Source organism: Siniperca chuatsi, linkage group LG5 (genome assembly GCF_020085105.1).
Source record: "Siniperca chuatsi isolate FFG_IHB_CAS linkage group LG5, ASM2008510v1, whole genome shotgun sequence".
In the NCBI taxonomy this organism is placed as follows: domain Eukaryota; kingdom Metazoa; phylum Chordata; class Actinopteri; order Centrarchiformes; family Sinipercidae; genus Siniperca; species Siniperca chuatsi.
This window is the reverse complement of record NC_058046.1, coordinates 20,235,421-20,253,448: the sequence shown is the minus strand read 5'-3', so window position 1 is coordinate 20,253,448 and position 18,028 is coordinate 20,235,421. Positions and strand designations below refer to the sequence as shown.

General features: G+C 38.7%; 1 protein-coding gene across 2 annotated transcripts in view; it reads right to left on the bottom strand.

Moving 5' to 3' along the window:
- Nucleotides 1–18,028, bottom strand: part of unc5ca (unc-5 netrin receptor Ca) — a 191,885-nt gene that overhangs the window by 26,261 nt on the left and 147,596 nt on the right. Inside the window, exons 5-8 of one of the 2 annotated variants that reach the window (XM_044195537.1) lie at nt 16,119–16,299; nt 12,839–13,006; nt 12,320–12,484; nt 6,963–7,019 (exon numbers count right to left, since the gene is read on the bottom strand). In XM_044195537.1, the coding sequence (XP_044051472.1) occupies nt 6,963–7,019; nt 12,320–12,484; nt 12,839–13,006; nt 16,119–16,299 (571 nt within the window). The remainder of the gene's footprint in view (nt 1–6,962; nt 7,020–12,319; nt 12,485–12,838; nt 13,007–16,118; nt 16,300–18,028) is intronic. The other variant, XM_044195538.1, reaches the window with a different exon arrangement.

Sequence of the window (18,028 nt, the reverse complement as noted above, 5' to 3'; positions counted from 1 at the left end):
CCTTGCACTTGCCAAGGGGGAATAGAATTGGCTAATCCTCTTAAGTACCAATGCCCTGATCTTAATTATGATCATCATCATCCTCATCTATTTAGGGAATCTTTATCTTGTTTCTACTTTAACTTGAAGGTCTATAACTTCAGAAAAGTGGGATGCCAGGCAGCCATAAAAAATATCACTTCTAAACTTTCTTTTTCCAATTCTATTTTCCTATAGGAGTGTTCTGGGACACTTTGGGATAAGTTAACTAGGCTACGGCCTGCTGTGTTCTCAATATGTGCGTGTGTACATATTGATACCAATGGGCTTAAAAATCCTTTCTTCACTGTCTATCAGTTTATATCCCATCTCTCTCAGTTCTTTCTCTCCCTACATAACTCACACCTCTCTCTCAGACTCCCTCTGTCTCTCTGTCTCCATCTGTTTGATTTGTAGATGAATGAAACAACATGTTCCATTAGAGGTTCTACCTGCCTGAGTAACCTACATATAACTGTCAGGATACCAAATGTTTTCTTTTTTTCTTTAAATTCTTACTTTTTTCCTTTTATCTTATTCTTTTCCTGTCCCAAATTTCCATTGTCGCTTTCACCTTACAAGTAAACATCCCAATCCAGACTATGGCAAACTAAAAGAATGTGATTCTAATCCTATAACCGTCTTTTTGTCAAATTCAGCGAACATCACCTCACGGTCCACTAGCTGTTCTGTGTGCGTGCTGAAAAAAATCCAGTGTTTGTTCACAGCCCTGGCTCTGTAAATTGGAAATAAACAAAGTGGCTCAGACCGAGCCACACAACACTATTCCAGCCATGATTTGTGTGTCAGGTAACGTTAAATTACTTGCCCACGGACATTCAGCTTACTTTCTAGTTTGCCAAGATATACTGTTGGTGTGATGTTAGCTACAGTAGCAGGAGAGTTGTGAGTATCGCTCTCTGGAGCTGGTGTGCTGGCTCTGGGAAACGTCTCATCCTCTAACGTCTCGTTAGCTTCGCAGCAGCAACTGTAGGGACAGTGTGCTGACCCACAACCTAGCTAACATTAGATACATTACTTTCTGTATCGTTGTTTGCTCTATATCATGGTATTTGTTCATGGTATTGGATTTCTCCAGAATCGTATACCCCACCTTTATGTAGTAGTAAAAACATTATAATACATCCTGCTGTACATTTAATGCACTGCAAAGAGTGAAGAACAGCCACAATGTTGCACACATTATTGAACCAATCATTTACTGGCAAATGAGTGGTTATGCTACTGAAAATCATACTAAAATGATCAGTTTCAAGGAGATGGATGGAATTCATTTATAACTAGAAGAGTGCACTCAGTAGATCTCTGCCAGGTGTGTCTGGGGGCATGTGGATGGAGAAAAGGGAGTGTAGGGCAGGCTGTGAGTCCAGCGTGTATGCATGAGAGTAGTGGAATGAAGGGGAGAAAGGTTTTTTTTTGTATATTATAGTATAGTGTAAGTTTTCTAATATAGATGTATGCAAAGTTTTTAGTAAAATGTTTTATGTAGTATAGTCTCAGTTTTCTTAATGATGCATAGAACAGTGTAATGGTATTGTAACCAAGTGTCCTGGGTTCGCCTAACTGTATAAACTTAATAAGGAAACAATAAATGGATAATAAATAAATAAATAAATAAATAAGGTACAAACTTCTGCATTTAAACGCTTATTTATTTAGAACATTTTGTTGTAACACACCACACCCTACCTCTCTCTTTCCCCTCTCAAACAAAGAAGAGTTGAATCTCCCTCAGTTGTCCCATACAGTCAAGATGGCAGCAAAGATAACAAGAAAGGGGATTTATTCATCTTGTATTGTGTCTAACTTTAGTGGATTATAACACATTGGGTATGAAATTAATCTGCAGATGCTCTGGTTCAAGATGAGACCAAACTTTTCTATGGATGTCAGTTTTTGAGCCACGACAAAGGTCAAACTGTGGCCTGCAACAGACTAGGTGAGCCTTGTTTTCAGCCTAGCCGACTGCCGGAAATGCCTTTTGCTATGTCGTAACGCATATTGTAAAATGGTGAATACTGCTGAAAATTCAATAAAATTGTTTTTTCAAAAATTGTGCATCACCGCAACCACAAGAGGTCCTTGACCCAACAGTCATAAATGTGCACAAAAAACTTTAGGCTGATTGGTCCAGTAGTATGCGAGATTAGCTGTGGACAGATACACACACACACACACACACACACACACACACACACACACGACCAAACGCATGATCTATAATTAGAAACAAAAAAAAGAGAGAAAAGAAATTGCCATTAATTTACAGTAGCTTTTCTCCAGCACTAAAGTCTTCTGCGTACTGTATGTGTCTACTTCTTTGGTCTTTCATTTCATTTCATTGAGCTACTACGTAAAAACCAAAGTGCTGCTTTGGTTGAAAACTGCCTATTCTTTAATTCTCATGTTATTTCATTGTCTGACAGCCTTGCATAACAGGCTGTCTTTTTCTTTCAAGATGGGGGCTGAAAAAAAGACTGAACGTGGGTGTGCACTTTTGACCAAACCCAGATGAATGAATAATGTGTTTGGACCTCTGTGTGTATCTAAGCGTGGCCCGGGGCTGTGCTCTGAAGCCAGAATGACAAAATCGGCAGTGATAGAATGAGGAAGGTACTGATAGGTACACCTATGTTCATTTTTATGAGCACTCATGCGAGCACTGACACTTACAATGAATGCATGGGCAGACATGCACACATAGTACACACGTCCATATTAACTTTTATCCACAAGTCAACTATCTCTCTTTTCCTCCTTTGTACCTGACAAGCAGATTCATGTCTGAAGCACTCACCCGCAAGCCTGACTAAATTGGATTTAGATTAAAAATATGTGCCTTTCAGTGGACACACCAGAAAAGAATTGAATAAACGATACGTCTGTGATGTTCCAGTGAGTACTATCTGATAGCTCTCTATAGGAGGGAAAATGTTCTGTTCCAAAGGTCAGGACACACACACCTGTTTGTGTTTATGTTATTGTGTGTGTGTGTGTGTGTATGACTATCATAGTCAATCAACAGCTCAGGTGAGATACAGTGCTGTCTGTCTCCTTTTTTTACTTGCTATCTGTATATCAGTGTCTTTTGCCGTATGTGTTTCCAATCACATACATGCTTGCATGTGTATGAGTTTGAAAGCGCGTGTGTTCGTCAGTCACCAAAGAAAGAAAAATCTAACTTCTTGGATACTTTTTGAAAGACTGAGATTATAATCTAAAACATTTAGATAGATAAATAGGTGGGTAAATACATTTTTAATGATAGCTTAAGAAATCTTGGTATTTGGCATTAGGGAATGTGAGGGTGAAGTGTAATCAGGGCAGTTAGAAAATTCTATTTTTGACAACGTACCTTTCCTTCTTTCCATGGCAAAAATTCATTGCAATTTGTCATAGTTTTACATAACAGTGTTACTTCTTTGAATAGTGTGTTTGTGTTGTGTCTGTGATCAAAGCCAAATTCAGTTTTTTGGATTGTGAGTGAAAGAGCTAGTGTACATGTGTGTGGACTGATGCTGTGCTTCACTGTGCCCAATAATAATGGGTTTTGTAATTGGCAAAACTTATTTATCTAAAAGAAAATCTGGGAATTTGGTCACAAACAGTTGGTATGTGTGTGACTAATAAACCTTTGGGGCTCAGGAAATTGCAGAAATTATACACACACTCTCTCTGTCTCACGCAGTTGATTACACACATGGGCTAGCGGAACAGAAGCCCCAGCTCACCCTCAGTCAGCATGGATCTATCTGTCTATCGATTGGCTGAGCTTTTTGTCATTCTCGGAGTCTGTCCAATCTGCCACGGAGAGGATTTAAAGAAGGGGGAAACAAGGATAACTCAGCTTAGCTTGTCTCTATCTTCTCTGTGATCTGCATCCAAAGCAGAGCTCTGGACAATCACTACTTGAAACTCATTCAACTGCCTTTTTGATCTTGCTTGGCACAAACATGCAAACACCACCCATACAGCACTCCTGGCAGACACATCCGCTCTAAGTAACTGGCAGGGATGAACAAAAGAGAGACCGTCAGAGAGAGAAAGCGAGTACATTTGTAGTGTATCATTTCTATACTGGGGATGGAAAAAACTTAAAATATAAAATATGGAGCAACATTGGAGTCATGGAGTAAAGCCAGAACATGTATTTCTATGACTACAAACAGCTCTGTATATGAAGTCATTATATCTAACGCATTGTGTAACAGACCTGTAATAGAGTGCAATTGTAGCTATTTAATGAATGTACTGAATACAAGACTTTTAATGCAATTTGTTTTATCCAACTGAGAGGAACATTCTGACCTCTTTCTGTGTCTGATGGCCACAAAATACTGGCAGAACCTGTCTCCCTCCATACAAATCTACAACTCAGCCACCTCCCACCCATTTCATCGCCTCAAGCTAAGCTGGTCTGTAACTGACACAAACAGCTATGTCACATTCCCAAAAAAGAGACACGTAACGTAAGCTAACAAATTAGGGCACAAATGCAAAATAAAACAGTGACAATTATAATACTGTTTTGTCATTTGCTTTTTTGGTTTGAGGGTACATATTTTCAGCCTTCATACATGAGATATCCTGTGGCAGCAGTTGGTAAACCATAGAACTGTTCTCACTTATGAAGCAGTCATACAGTGACTGCAATGTGACCATAATGGCTGACAGAGACTTTTATGTGACACCAACTGTAGGTTTGAATGACCCACAGACCTTGTTGTGGTCAAGGTGAGTTTAAGACTGTGAGAAGACCACAATCAGGTCACAAAATCAAGAACCAACTCTGAGGAGAAGATGGGCATCGTCTTAAAATTCCTGTCGGTGTGGGGGTTGTATTCCCAAACAGAAACAGAACTGTGGTTTAGAAACTGAAATCTCAGCACCTATATATAATTATTAAGTCACTGGTATTGACCAAATACCCTATCACCACCCTGAAGATACAGTATGGTCATGGTTCTGCAATGGAGCAGTAGAAATCTTCCATATTGTCCATTTAACTGACAGCTGTGGATGCAGAATCTGATTTTGCTAACACAGCTATTGGATGTCTAACCAGATATGGAGGTGGTCAGTATTGCATTTGTAATCTGACTTAAGGCCCTGATATACTCCAAAATGGACAAGGACATGGACAGCAGACACGCCACGGTTCTGTTTATACTACATTGGGTGTCTGCATCGGTGGACATGTTCACACGTTTGGGCTGCATGTAGACGGTCCCTCTCATGCGCAGATGACAAAATGTATGTCACGTGGACACTTCTGCAGCTATGCAGAAAGTATAATTTGAGTTTATGCCTACATGTAATTCAGCCACATTAAGCATATAGCCAATGTAGCAATAAACAGTAAGAATCAGGCAAAGAGTCAACATAAAGATAAATGTGCTCTCATAAATTGGATTGTTAAAATCTGATCTAAATAAATGACATGACATTTATATCTGTCATACTCTGAAAAAGCAGAACCAGCTTGGTGGTTAGTGAGTCTCAAAGCCACTCATGCAACCTCCCAATGCTCATGTTACTGACTGTATTTTTGAATATTAAAACCAGAGTGACAATCTGTTAAATGAGCAATGACTGCCTCTACCTTAGTTCTCTCTGTATCCGTATCTGTGTGGGACTAGTCATTTCACAAAACACACCGGATGATGAAACAGCTTCAGCTAAACGAGAGTCATTAGAACACATCACAGACGCACATGGATTGCTTTGAAGATAAAACGAGAGCTCCTGCAATGAGTGAAGTAAAAAGCATGGTAATAATAAATGACAGAGGTCTTTTCCCTCTTGGACCTTTCAATTTCTGTCTTCCTCACAGTTTGTAGTAAATCTCTCTATTATGTCACTTTGAGGAACCAAGTGTAACAGTGAGAGAAATGGAAAGAAAGAAGGTGGGGGAAGAGAGCAGGATAGAAAGAAAGGAGGATAGCAAGTACAGCTTAATATATTTTTTTTTACACCCTATTATCATCTCTCACCCTTTTTATTACTCATTAAGTAGCTTTCAAACCTCCCAAAGAAGTATTGCCCTTGCCAGGTGATTGTGTGCCATCCTGTTAATAATTTTTCTCTTCTACAAATGATGCATTAGCAATGGGCTAACCCGACATATCAATCATTCACTTAGATGATACTTCAAAGAGAATGGGTCAAATCAGTAGAACCGAATCAAATTTTCACTCAGGTCAGTGTCCATAGTTGGACCGCACTCCACTGAGTTCTAAGTGAGCCAATACGCTTGTAAACACAAAGCAAGTGTTCACAACTAAGGCAAATTGCCTACTTTGGCAATGATCCAAAACTGGCTGGCTACTCTCCAAAATGACCACTGCTGCAACAAACTCACAAATTGTGAATTAAGTGAACTGGTGCTGAATCGATTCACTGCTATCAGACAGGAAGAAAGAAAGAATCAAGTTAATTAATGGGATCTGTCACCACTATGGTGCATTCAAGACACAATTCTGGGATCCTGCACTACATTTTAAATGATGGAAGACTGTTTAAGTAAAATGTAGTAAAATTACATGGAAAGTCAACTATACATGACATTATTAGAGTAGTGCGGAGTTCACTTGTAGTTTGAAGGAGGAAACCCCAAATTTGTGGTTTCTGCTGTTATAGTTTAATACCCAGAGGATGGTAAAGGAATTGTGCAGTAACAGCTAGAAAAATCTAGATTTATAGAAACATTTACCTTTGACCATTTGACCAATACAGCAAAAACTTTGCACATCAAGGGAACAGATCATAAGAGCAAATCTCTCATCAAATAACTCAATATGACATGTAACAATAAAACACAAAGTATGAGCCAAAGGTCAGTGCTAAATCAAAGAAAGAAACAGTAAGATGAGTTAGACAAAAAGGAAAATGGATGATGATAAAACATAAAAACATCAACTTACATGGGATTCCCAAATCACTCTGTTCTTTGGGCTCTGTGGACTTCTGAAAAAATGAACCTTGGGATGGGAAAAAGAAAGAGATGGTGGAATGGATGGAGGAAGGGAGAGGAACACAACAATCAAAATCAAACAAACAAGTCAAATAAAATGGGACAAACATGGACAGGACACACACACACAAAATGCCAAAGTTAATTTCTTTCTTGCTTTTCTGTTCTTTCATTAAGTTTAGTTGTCCTAGTCCACAAATCAAAATCAAATACTCAAAAAAAAGCTTATTAAGAACCCTTAAAGGAAAAAAAGGAAAATAGAAGATAATTTGTGAACCCCTAGTGTCTTTAAGACAGTTACTGCTGTGTCATGCTGAGTGGTCCACTTAAGACGAGATTCCCGTTTCAGTTGTGTTTTTTGTTGATATACGACCGGGAGTCTGTACAGGGTGTTTTATTTTGAAAATGGACTGGATTCTCTATGCTGTTTCTATGTCTGACTTCATGCCTGGTTCATCTGCTCTGTGCAGCTTGACAAGGCTTCCGTCGAAAATAGACTCGGAGACTCGCTTCTGGGACGCTTCTGGGACGCTTTTGAAACGCGCTGCGATGCGTCTGGTGTCATCACAAGCATTGTCTAAAATTGCCGCGATCAGCTCCAGCAGCTGTAATGCGACGCAGCCGTGCCTGGTGGAATCCCGGGGTAAGTCGTGGCAGACAGACGGTCTGTGACATGGATGAACTGCTGATGTACGGACGTATAATTGAAATGCTGGTGTACAATTGATAAAGGCAACACAGCAACATGGTTTGCTTAAAAGCTTCTTGCCAGAGAAGCTGGACGTACAATACACACTGATTCATCACCAAAGGGCAAGAAAAGCTGATTAATTGGGGTGATGTGCAAATATAAACATACAGTAACACTCCTGCACAGTTGATAAGCATGATATGGTGTTTCTTTTTAGCTATGCAGGTGGGCTCGGCTACATTGCTCAGGGATTTTAAGGTTACTGTAATTTAGCCATATAAATTCAAGGTGGTTATTGGCATGAATTAGCATGTTTCAACACTATTTTATCAGATGTCTTATTCTTGTATTAAATTACTTAGCAAATGACTGCGTTTACATGACTGCATCTAACAAATGCCATGCTGATTAATGTCTGAATCAGTGATGATAGTAGGAGCAACATTCCATGACAGATGTATCACGTTCCAATTAGAACACAATTGTTCAAACAAATATGAAAACATGACGGCAGTAAAATGAAGCATACATAATTTAGTAAGAGCCAACACAAGCATTATGGAAAGAAAAGATGAGGACAAAACATTTAAGAAAAGGACTAACATGCCGTGCAGGAAACAATATGACAAAGTGAAGCAGTTAGAATCCACAATGAGAAGAAACAAAAGTGTGAAGACGAGCTTTCAATGGGGAGATGGCTTGTTTGATGCTCTGCAGTACCTGCTGACACTGCTGATCGTTTTGTATAAGACAGCACAAACACGATTCAATGTTCTGTCCAAACACTAAAGTTATGCAACAGCCAGTATCTCTGGTGATTACTGTGGTTTTAGAGACCACACAGCAGATTTATTTGCTCTGAAGGTACTGTTATGTAGCCCGCACATTCATACAAACAAGCACGCACACACACACACAAACACACACAGTCACACAGAGTAGGTAGTGAGTGAAATGTCATGCTCTCAAGGATGACATGGTGGAGCTCAGTGAATCTGTTCCAAGAATCCTGATCGATGTGTCAGAAAAATGTCAACAGGCCGAAAGATATAAAACAACACAAACAACTCTAAAAGAACTTGAAAGACCTGCAACTTCTGTCACAAGACACACACACACACACACACACACACACACACACACACACACACACAGACTCACATTGATATAACTCTCAGATAAACACAAACACAAAAAAGAGAGGAGGCACACCACACAAGGCAGAAGTGAGGTCAAATGGATTTCTACAACTTTAGAAACAGGGCAGCGAGAGCCTTTGCAAGAGATGAATAGAGAAGCGTGAGGTGTTGGTGTTGAGAGAATGAGAAAGGGAGAAAGAGAGAAAGAGAGTAGAGTGAAGTGCTTCTAAAACATTAACTTCTCCCCCCCTACGTTGGGCATTATCAGTTCATTCACAACCCTGAAACCCTAAAAGTTACTACTTTTAATACCAGCAACTAACCACTGATGTACAGAGTCTGAAGATCTGGTGTTTAAAATGTGAAAGACATATCAAAAATGAAGAAGGCAGAAACTTAAATTGTAGTTTATCTGGAGTTGTGCAAACAACACTTACTTACACTTACAGCAAAAACCTGTTTTCTACACTAAATGAAAAAATGTTTTTGTGCTATATGGATGCAAAACAACTTAAAATTTGCCCAATTGGATACCAATGCCAATGAACCATTTTCCATCATTCATAAACCAAATGGAACAATGATACAGGAATCACCTCAAACCTTTCAAATATACTCTACCTATAAAATGCTTTGCATGCAGAAACCCCCTCTAACAATGACACACACACGCACACGCACACACACACACACACTTCATGGATTCCTGTAAATGCTACAGGAAACAGCTGAAACATTAGTGCTGACATAAAACCACGTCTGTGGAGTCATTTTAAAGACAGAAAATCAATCAGGGGAAATGAGCCTTAATCTATACCTCTCTAGGTTTTATCCCAGATTCTGTGGCCATACCTCACAGGCCTCAGGGAATCCTTTTGATGGACCAGATACACAGTATGTAATACACTGCGTAAGAAGTGGACAGGGCTCTGCATATACAGTAAATTCTGTCAACAATGTGCCTACAGGCAAAGCTTTTTGAGGGATTATATAATATTATTCCATTGCTCATGACATAGACCATCTATTAAATCATCACTGCTATCCATTCTCCTTGGGCTGCAGAGAGAAGTCCCTCACACAAGTAACAGCTCACTAAGCTGAAGGCTTTGTGCTCACTGATAAAGTATATTTCTCCTGAACAGAGCTCCTGACTGCAAGCTTGTGACTATTTAATATATTAAACCTCTATTTACCAGGAATGCCTCATTGGGTTTCAAAATTGATTTTTTTTAAGAGTGCCCAAGCCACAATAGGCAGCAATAAAATGGAGTTAAAGACAGACAGTTCTGACTACATATGACATGATCAGAAAGACATATCATAGAACCATAGAAGTACATGTAATCACAAATAACTATCACATAAAAGTTCAGAATCATAAAATAAACAAGATGACGACACTATGTAGAGTTTATGCAGCAATAATATATATTCTCTACAAAGATACCAATGTAAGTAATCTATTTTTGAATATGAGTCCATGTATCAGGATCATCATATAGTACATAAAGGCTCTTTTATAGAATTTGGTGCACAAAAGTAAAAGTAAAAAGTTTGGTTGAATGTATTTGCCATTTTGGCCAAGGCTATCTTGAAAAACAGATGTCAATCTCAAGAGACAAGTAAAATAAAGGTCAAAATAAAAATTTAGATAAATATGATGCTGGCAAGAATGTCTTTATCAATAAGACTATGAGAGTGCCTCAGCCAATGGGAGGTTATAGACAACCATCATTTTATTTAATTTTTCCTCAATTGTTTGAGACAAGGGGCAGTAGTTTTCAAATGTGTGTGTCCCTACTGCCTGACTGGGCTTTTGTTTCCATGACACTGTCTATGTAAAGTATTTGTATTGTATCATCAGGTCAAGTTCGACTTGATGTTCCTTACAGTATTCCTCTTTATGGAACTTCTTAAGATGAGCACAGAGATGATCCGAGTCTCAAAAGTAATTCTAGCCACTGAGGAAAAATCTCTCTATGGCTGTCATGTTGTTTGAAAAGAAAGACTAACAAGAACTGATGGCATAATTACAAGCACGAGTGTGTACAGTATATGCACTTGTTTCAAGATGGACTATTTTTCTGTTTTTACCTTTTCTCTCTTCTCTTCACTCTGACAGTCTCTCTCTCTATGTCTCTCTCTCTCTCTTCCCGTCAGATGCTTGTCTGCCAATTACTCTGAGCACAGGGAGTAACAAGCACTATTCCTACAAGTCAACAAATATAATTGCCTCCACCTTGGAAAACTGCTGGTGCTATATTTGTGCCGTTATGACTCAGCCCATATTTTCCATGCGGTTTTGAAATTGACCAAACGTTTTTTTTTACGGGTGTCAGAAATCACTAAATGGTGGGGGATTTGGATGATTGTTCCACATCATTATCCATCATTACTTTCCTTATAAAACAGGTGTTTTTGACTTGAGTAATGGACAAGAAAGTGGGAAAAGTAAGGTTAATCATGATGACATTCAGATACCCTCCCATAAATCATCCACAATGTGCACAGAAGAATACAGAAAGTACACATGTAAGGCTGTAAGAGCAAATCACTATTTAAAAAAAGGAGAAAGAGGAGCAGTTAGGCTCCGGGAGAAAGGCATAAAACCAAAGGGAGAAAAAGATGGCAATGAGGATATGAGACTTGTAGCAGAGGTAGCAGAGGTTGCAGGAGAATAGGAGAGCGAGATGAGAGGACTGATGAATGGGAGGAGCAGTCGGAAGAAGAACGTAAAGAAAGAGGCGAGAAATTCGAAGGATAGAAACAAGAAGAGGAACACTGCCAAACACAACACAGACTAATAAATAAATACACAAGCTAGATGAAGAAGACAAAGCGATGACATTTGCAATGATTTTATACATGTCCAAGAGTATGAATGACAGCATGTCTGCAAGGTATAACATCTCAGCAGCACAACCATGTTGGCAAGCCTGCCAAAACCTACTGACTTAAATGGTTTAGCTGGGACTACTGACACTTGCTTTGTCTAACAGGTTGTCAATAACTGGATTGATGTTCAGACAAAGAGGCAAAGTTTTTTAATTCAAGACTTCAAGATTGTCCAACATCTTAACAATAATATATCTGTTCTGGAACAATATCTGTAAGGGAATTACAGACACTTTTAACAGTTTTAAGATATGGGTTAATTTTATTTATAGTATATTTAATTATGGATTTCTCAATATGGATTATCTGTGTTTTAAATGAACCCATTCAATTTTTCATGTACACTTCACTCACTAGTCCTTCGGCTAAAAATCTGACCATGCATCACCACTCCAATGGTCTGCCTAATCTGGGCTCAATTCACTTTCAAGTCAATTGTCATCTGAAGCAGACACTGCAATGCATTTGTTCGAATTGGCATACACATTTTTCATGGTTAGGCATGATATATGACACAAGTGCATTTATAAGTGATATGTCAATGCTTCTGCTCTGGAAGATTCATTATCGTCAACTCACTTTGCATACAGAGTCCGTCAGTACAGTTCTGAGACAAGAGTACCAGCCCCTCACAGTCCTTCCCTCCGTTTTTTGGTGCTGGGTTGTTGCACTCCCTCCTTCTCCACTGGGTACACTCTGTCCCACAGGCCGACCACTTACTCCACTCTGTCCACACACCGTCCACTAGAGGGAAAAGATGGGGAAAGGAGCCAGAATAAGAAACACAAAAAAAGAAAAGAAAAGAGATGAGACCAAGGATAATGTCCTCAATTATGCCCCAAACCCCCTAAAGTGTAGTATATATTAGGCGGAAAAGTATAAAAACAGAATAGAAGTGGAATGAAGTAGAAGCTGAGTGCAGGAAAGAACAGCTAGAAACTTGAGGCCACTGAGTAAAATAGTGCAAAGAAGAAAATGATACAGTACAGTACAGTTACAGTGAAGTAGATACAGTAGAATATACAAAAACAAAATAGCACAAACTAAATAAATCTGGATAAAACTGGACTAGAATACAACAGACTGGAATAGACTTACCAGTGCACAGTGTGGTACAGGGCAGTTTCTGTATGGCCTGTCCATCACAAGGCAGTCCTCCGTTGAGAGGGGCGGGGTTAGTGCAGCTGCGGGTTCGTTTCTGGAAGCCCCGTCCACAACGGTTGTTACACACCGACCACTCCGTCCATGTCGACCAACCACCGTTCACTGTGGCAACAGAGATCAGTAACTTAATCAATACATTAATCCATACATGCATTAATCAGCCATTTCAACAAAACAACAAGCAACATTTTATTCCTCTTTAATTGAAAGTATTTCAACTTTTTCATTTATTTGCTCATTTATATTCCTTTGTCACAATCATCAATGACCCTCCACACGTCCTCTATGACTACTTTAAGATGATGACATCAGGAATGCATTTTAGCCTGTATGACAAACAAATAGAAGGAAGTTTGGTTTTATTCCAGAAGCCATTAAGACTTACAGCCACAGTTGGGATGGGAGGACATACAATATTATCACGGATCTGGATTAAAAATACTCAAGATAAGTTCATTGTGATGAGTTTCTAATATAGGGATAATCGTGAATATCCTAACATAAGTGACTGTTTTTTTTTTTTTTTACTAAAACGGGTCCAAAATAGGACAGTTTGACTCTATGCCACAATGTCAGTTGGACTTTATTTTTGTTAAAGGATAATTACTGTATTTTTTCAGTCAGGGGTAAATTATATATACAGATGTAATTTATGAAATTGTTGTCTGTGCCATTTGACATCATGGTAAAGAAGTGAAAAATAGAGCTTGATTTAAAAAAAAATTATGTAAGAAAGAATAGACTCACACAATGTTGCTATTTTTTAATGTATTTATATATCCTTTATTTATGCAGGGGGACGTTTGATTTATTTAAGATTGTTTGACTTCCCCAAATTGGCCACTGCCATTAACCATTGTGTATTTCAACTCTTTCTAATATTGTTATTTTTATTGTTAGATTGATTTTTATGTTTTGAATGCAATGTGTATGTGTATCTGTGTTTGCAAACTTGTTTGCCTCAAATTGCCCTTTGAATAAAGTATTTTCAATTGAACCGAACAACAATTTGTAGTAGACATACTAATATAAAAGCCTCAAGTTTTGTAATGTTCATATAAAATAGGTCTGTGATGAAGCAATTAAATGGCACAGGGTGCATTAAAATCTGATTGTATCACAGAGGCATCCTCCTCAATGGAGAAATCTGTGATTTTAATGCGTTGTTTGATTTAATTGAACTATTTGTCTTGACAGAGTCAGTATGTGTTTTACAGATGCCAGAAGGCTGGGTTGTTGAAGTTTAGTGAGAACAGCTGGATTTTCCTGCACACCAACCCCCAACACACCAACCTTTCGATTACCCTGCTGCTACTGTAGCACAATTTTTTCCCACTGCGTTCACATGCTATCATGCTGCTTGCAAATTGCTTAACCCTGAACCCCTTGTTGGAGAGAGTGCAGGCAGAAAAAAATAACTCTTATAAGAGGAATCAGGGTTCTGAGTTGTCTGAATCCTCACTAACCAAAATAGCATGTGTGTTTTCATAGTCAGTTTGCATCTTTTCTCTTTCTTTGTCTCTCTGTGTATCTTTTCCCACTTTCTCCCTCTTGTTGTCTCTCTCATTTTTTTGTACCTCTACAAGATTTCTGTCACATTTAGACTTGTCTATTGGTTCATTCTTTTGTATTATTGTTGTTTTTCATGAGGGAAATGTGGCAGCATAGTACGGACAAAGATAAGGGCAGATAGGAGACAGACAGAAAGAGAGAAATCAGGTATAAAGTTAAAATGAGTCACAAGGACACCCAGAGAGTGTTGACATCTGGAGAGGTGCAGTGGGTTGAAATTCCTCTGCTGCATCACAGCAGCTCTGTCTGAGCCCAGTGGACAGTGCCCACACTCCTTTCCCAATGCCCAATTAGAAATGAATCATCAGAGAGAAAGTAACTGGTAAAATCAAGTACAGTCACATTTATCATCTACTTTCTTAGGTTTTTCCACTCTTTTTTTCTTCTTTACTCACCTACTTTCTCCCACTCTGTTCTCCTCTGCCTCGCCTTTCGCCTCACCTGTCTCCCTTCCATCTATAGCTGTTCCATTTTTTCCCTTATGTTCCTCTGTTTTTTCCGCTACTATTTCACCTTGTCAACAGTGTCAGCCGGGCCCTTGTGGAGCCAAGAAGATTGAACTACAGATTGTACAATCTATTTCTGTAGAGATACATCAGTGTCAAACCACTCCATCTCTTGCTGTCTGTACTGAACACGCACACATGCACAGTTATTTCTGATTGAAACACTCCTCCTAGTGAATAGACTCAGTTTTATATTTGAGAGAAACACTGTGTGTGTGTGTGTATATGTGTGCGTTTCATGTTCTTATATACCGGTGGGGACTTTAACCTGAATGCACACTAATCCATGGGGACTTGGCATCACTGTGGGGACAAAAATTGAGGTCCACATGGGTAGAGACTGCTTTTTGAGGGTTAAGACTTGGTTAGTTGTGATGGTTAAGGTTAGGATAAGGGGTTAGGGAAAGCATTATGTCAATGACTGTCCCCCACAGGGATAGTGAAACAAATGTGTGTGTGTGTGTGTATTCTGCTATACATTGTTTCTCCTCAAAATGTTTTCTGTCCTCTCATGTCAGGCTGGCATTTGGTAAAATGGAAAAAAAGAGAGTGAGACAAGGCATATGAGGCATTTTCCTCCTCTCAAGCTTTTTCTTCTCAGTTTTTTTTTTTTTTTTTTTTTTTTTTAAACAGCAAGAGAAGAGCATTGCCTGAAAAACAAACTAACAGAGCTATTCATAGTTTTTGTTGTTTTTCGCAGCTGTTATCGTGCCATATGCTGCACAATTCATTTTGGTGGTGGGACTCTTGGCTGAAAGTGCAGACATTTGGAAAGCCCAAGTGTTCTAATTTAAAACTGAAGGTGTGATTGGTGGATTTTAATTGGGTGAGGTCAAGGGTGATGTGGGAATATCAGGCCAATCACAAAGAGAGCATGTTGGCATGGCAGTAGAACTAATTTCATGTGGCAGATGGGGGCTGGCTTGGCTGATCAGACACATTGTTGAGTAGCTGCAGCTAGCATCTAAAAAAGGTGTCATATCAGTACAATTCTAAACATTAGACACAAGAAATGTCACATAAACTCACAAAAAACAGATAACCTAAATCAGAATAATTACAGCTTTTAATGACAAGATTTTTAGCAATGTACAGAACCAGACCCATACAGTACAGATGCGAGAATGCAAACTTACCATAAACAATAACAGTCGCTGTAGTGCTTCGTCTTTTGGCCACTATGTTCTTAGCCACACACGTGTAGTTGGCCGTATCAGACAGACGCGCCTGTTTGATGATCAGGTTGTGGTCGATGGTGATGTAGAAGTTTCTGTCTTCTGCTGGGTCAATTATCTCTTCGTTCTTCAACCACTCCACCTGGGAGACAGAGAGAGGAGAAATAAGGTCAGTACAAAGGTTTCTCTACACCTCTGATATACAAAGAATAAAGTTCAGAAGAATTTAGCTAACGAGAGATAATAATAGTGAATTGTGGTATTGTGTGATGACACTATGGAGCTACATGTGTTATCTGATTTTATAGTTGAAAGGATTGTTCCTGTCATGAAGCCAAAAACAAAGTAAACCAGATAAACAATTATTCATTCAACTTAAGTTTTTTTTTTTTTTGCAAATTCTTGCCAGCCGAGGGAAATGATAAGATCACATTATAATCTTGTTTTCACAACTGATCCACCCCGATAGCAATGGCTGAGAACGGATTTTGAAAGTGATGTTCATCTAAAAGAATCAAGTTTGGGTGTTGGTATAATCTTGTTTTTCAACCTTTCCTGATGACAAATAAAGAAGGGATGGAAGGACTTATAATAGGATGCTGTCTTTTTTTGCAATTGTTTTACACAGAAAAGCTTTGAGGAAATGTCACAATTGAAAATCCAAGTAAATATATAAATATGTGAGGGGGAGGAGGCTCTGCAGTGAGTACCAACACAATCTTGTGATCTGTCATGGTTCATAAGTAAGAGAGAAGAAGCAAAAGCCTATTGTCAAAATTATTCTGATATATAATATGTTTTAGAAATAAAAATTTTTTTACAAGCAAATCAATGTACTTTGTGGGGTAGGATGTAAAAATAATAGTAATCATGAATAATGACACTGTTGCCTACAGGAAGATGTTAGTTGTAATATAGAAATAATATAGTTGTAGTGAAGACCCTCATCTACAGTGGGCCCTTCACAGTATGGAAGCCCGGGGTGGCAGTGTGGAATAGGAGGAAAATGTCCCAAACATATGCTTTCGCAAGGTACTTTGGGTGAAGGGTGGGACAGCAGGAAACTATCCTATTTATGAGCCTCATCACATTTCCTGAGTGCTGTATTTACTGGTCCAAACCCTCATAAATTCAGCCTGTCCAAGCTTTATGGTAGGCACATAAATGTCCGAGCCGCGTTGTTTAATTCACGTTGTTTAATTTCCTCCTCCCTTCGCATTAGGAAATGGAAATCTCAGATGCAGAAAAGGGGAAATTCAGTGTTATTCTTCAGTTTACTGCCTGCTCAAGCTCAGCTGTCATTCTTTTCTCTGTTATTCTACCTGCTTCTCTCTCTGATCTTTAGAGATTAGGTAGTGCTCTTTGGCCATGGGGCTCACTGCAACTCTGAATTCTCAATCTTAAGTGAGATGCTGTGTGACCTTTCAGTTTCTATTACAAAGTAAAGGTTATATTGGAGAAAAAAGCAAAGACAAACAAACAAAAACATATATATACACAACGCAAATGGTCAAGCTAGGAGTTTATCCTTGTACTGTAAGAGTGGAAAATAGTGTTGCGCTCTCTCACAAACAAAAGCAATTGCAATGTGTGTATAAGTGTTATATCGATTTTTATTTATTCATGGTAAGGATAATTAAACAAGCTGTACTGTGGTCACAGAAAAAATAACACAGAAATACGCACAGAGAAAAAGGCCTTTGCCTAAATACAAACTCAAATACAAAGCTCACTGTAATACAGTATATTATAGTATATTGTTGCACTCTGTTCTCAGAGATCAAATCACTGGTCATTTATAACTATATAAATGATATAGACAAAGTGAAGATGAATTCAGCTTAGCACCACTACTCAAGTAATATTTCTCT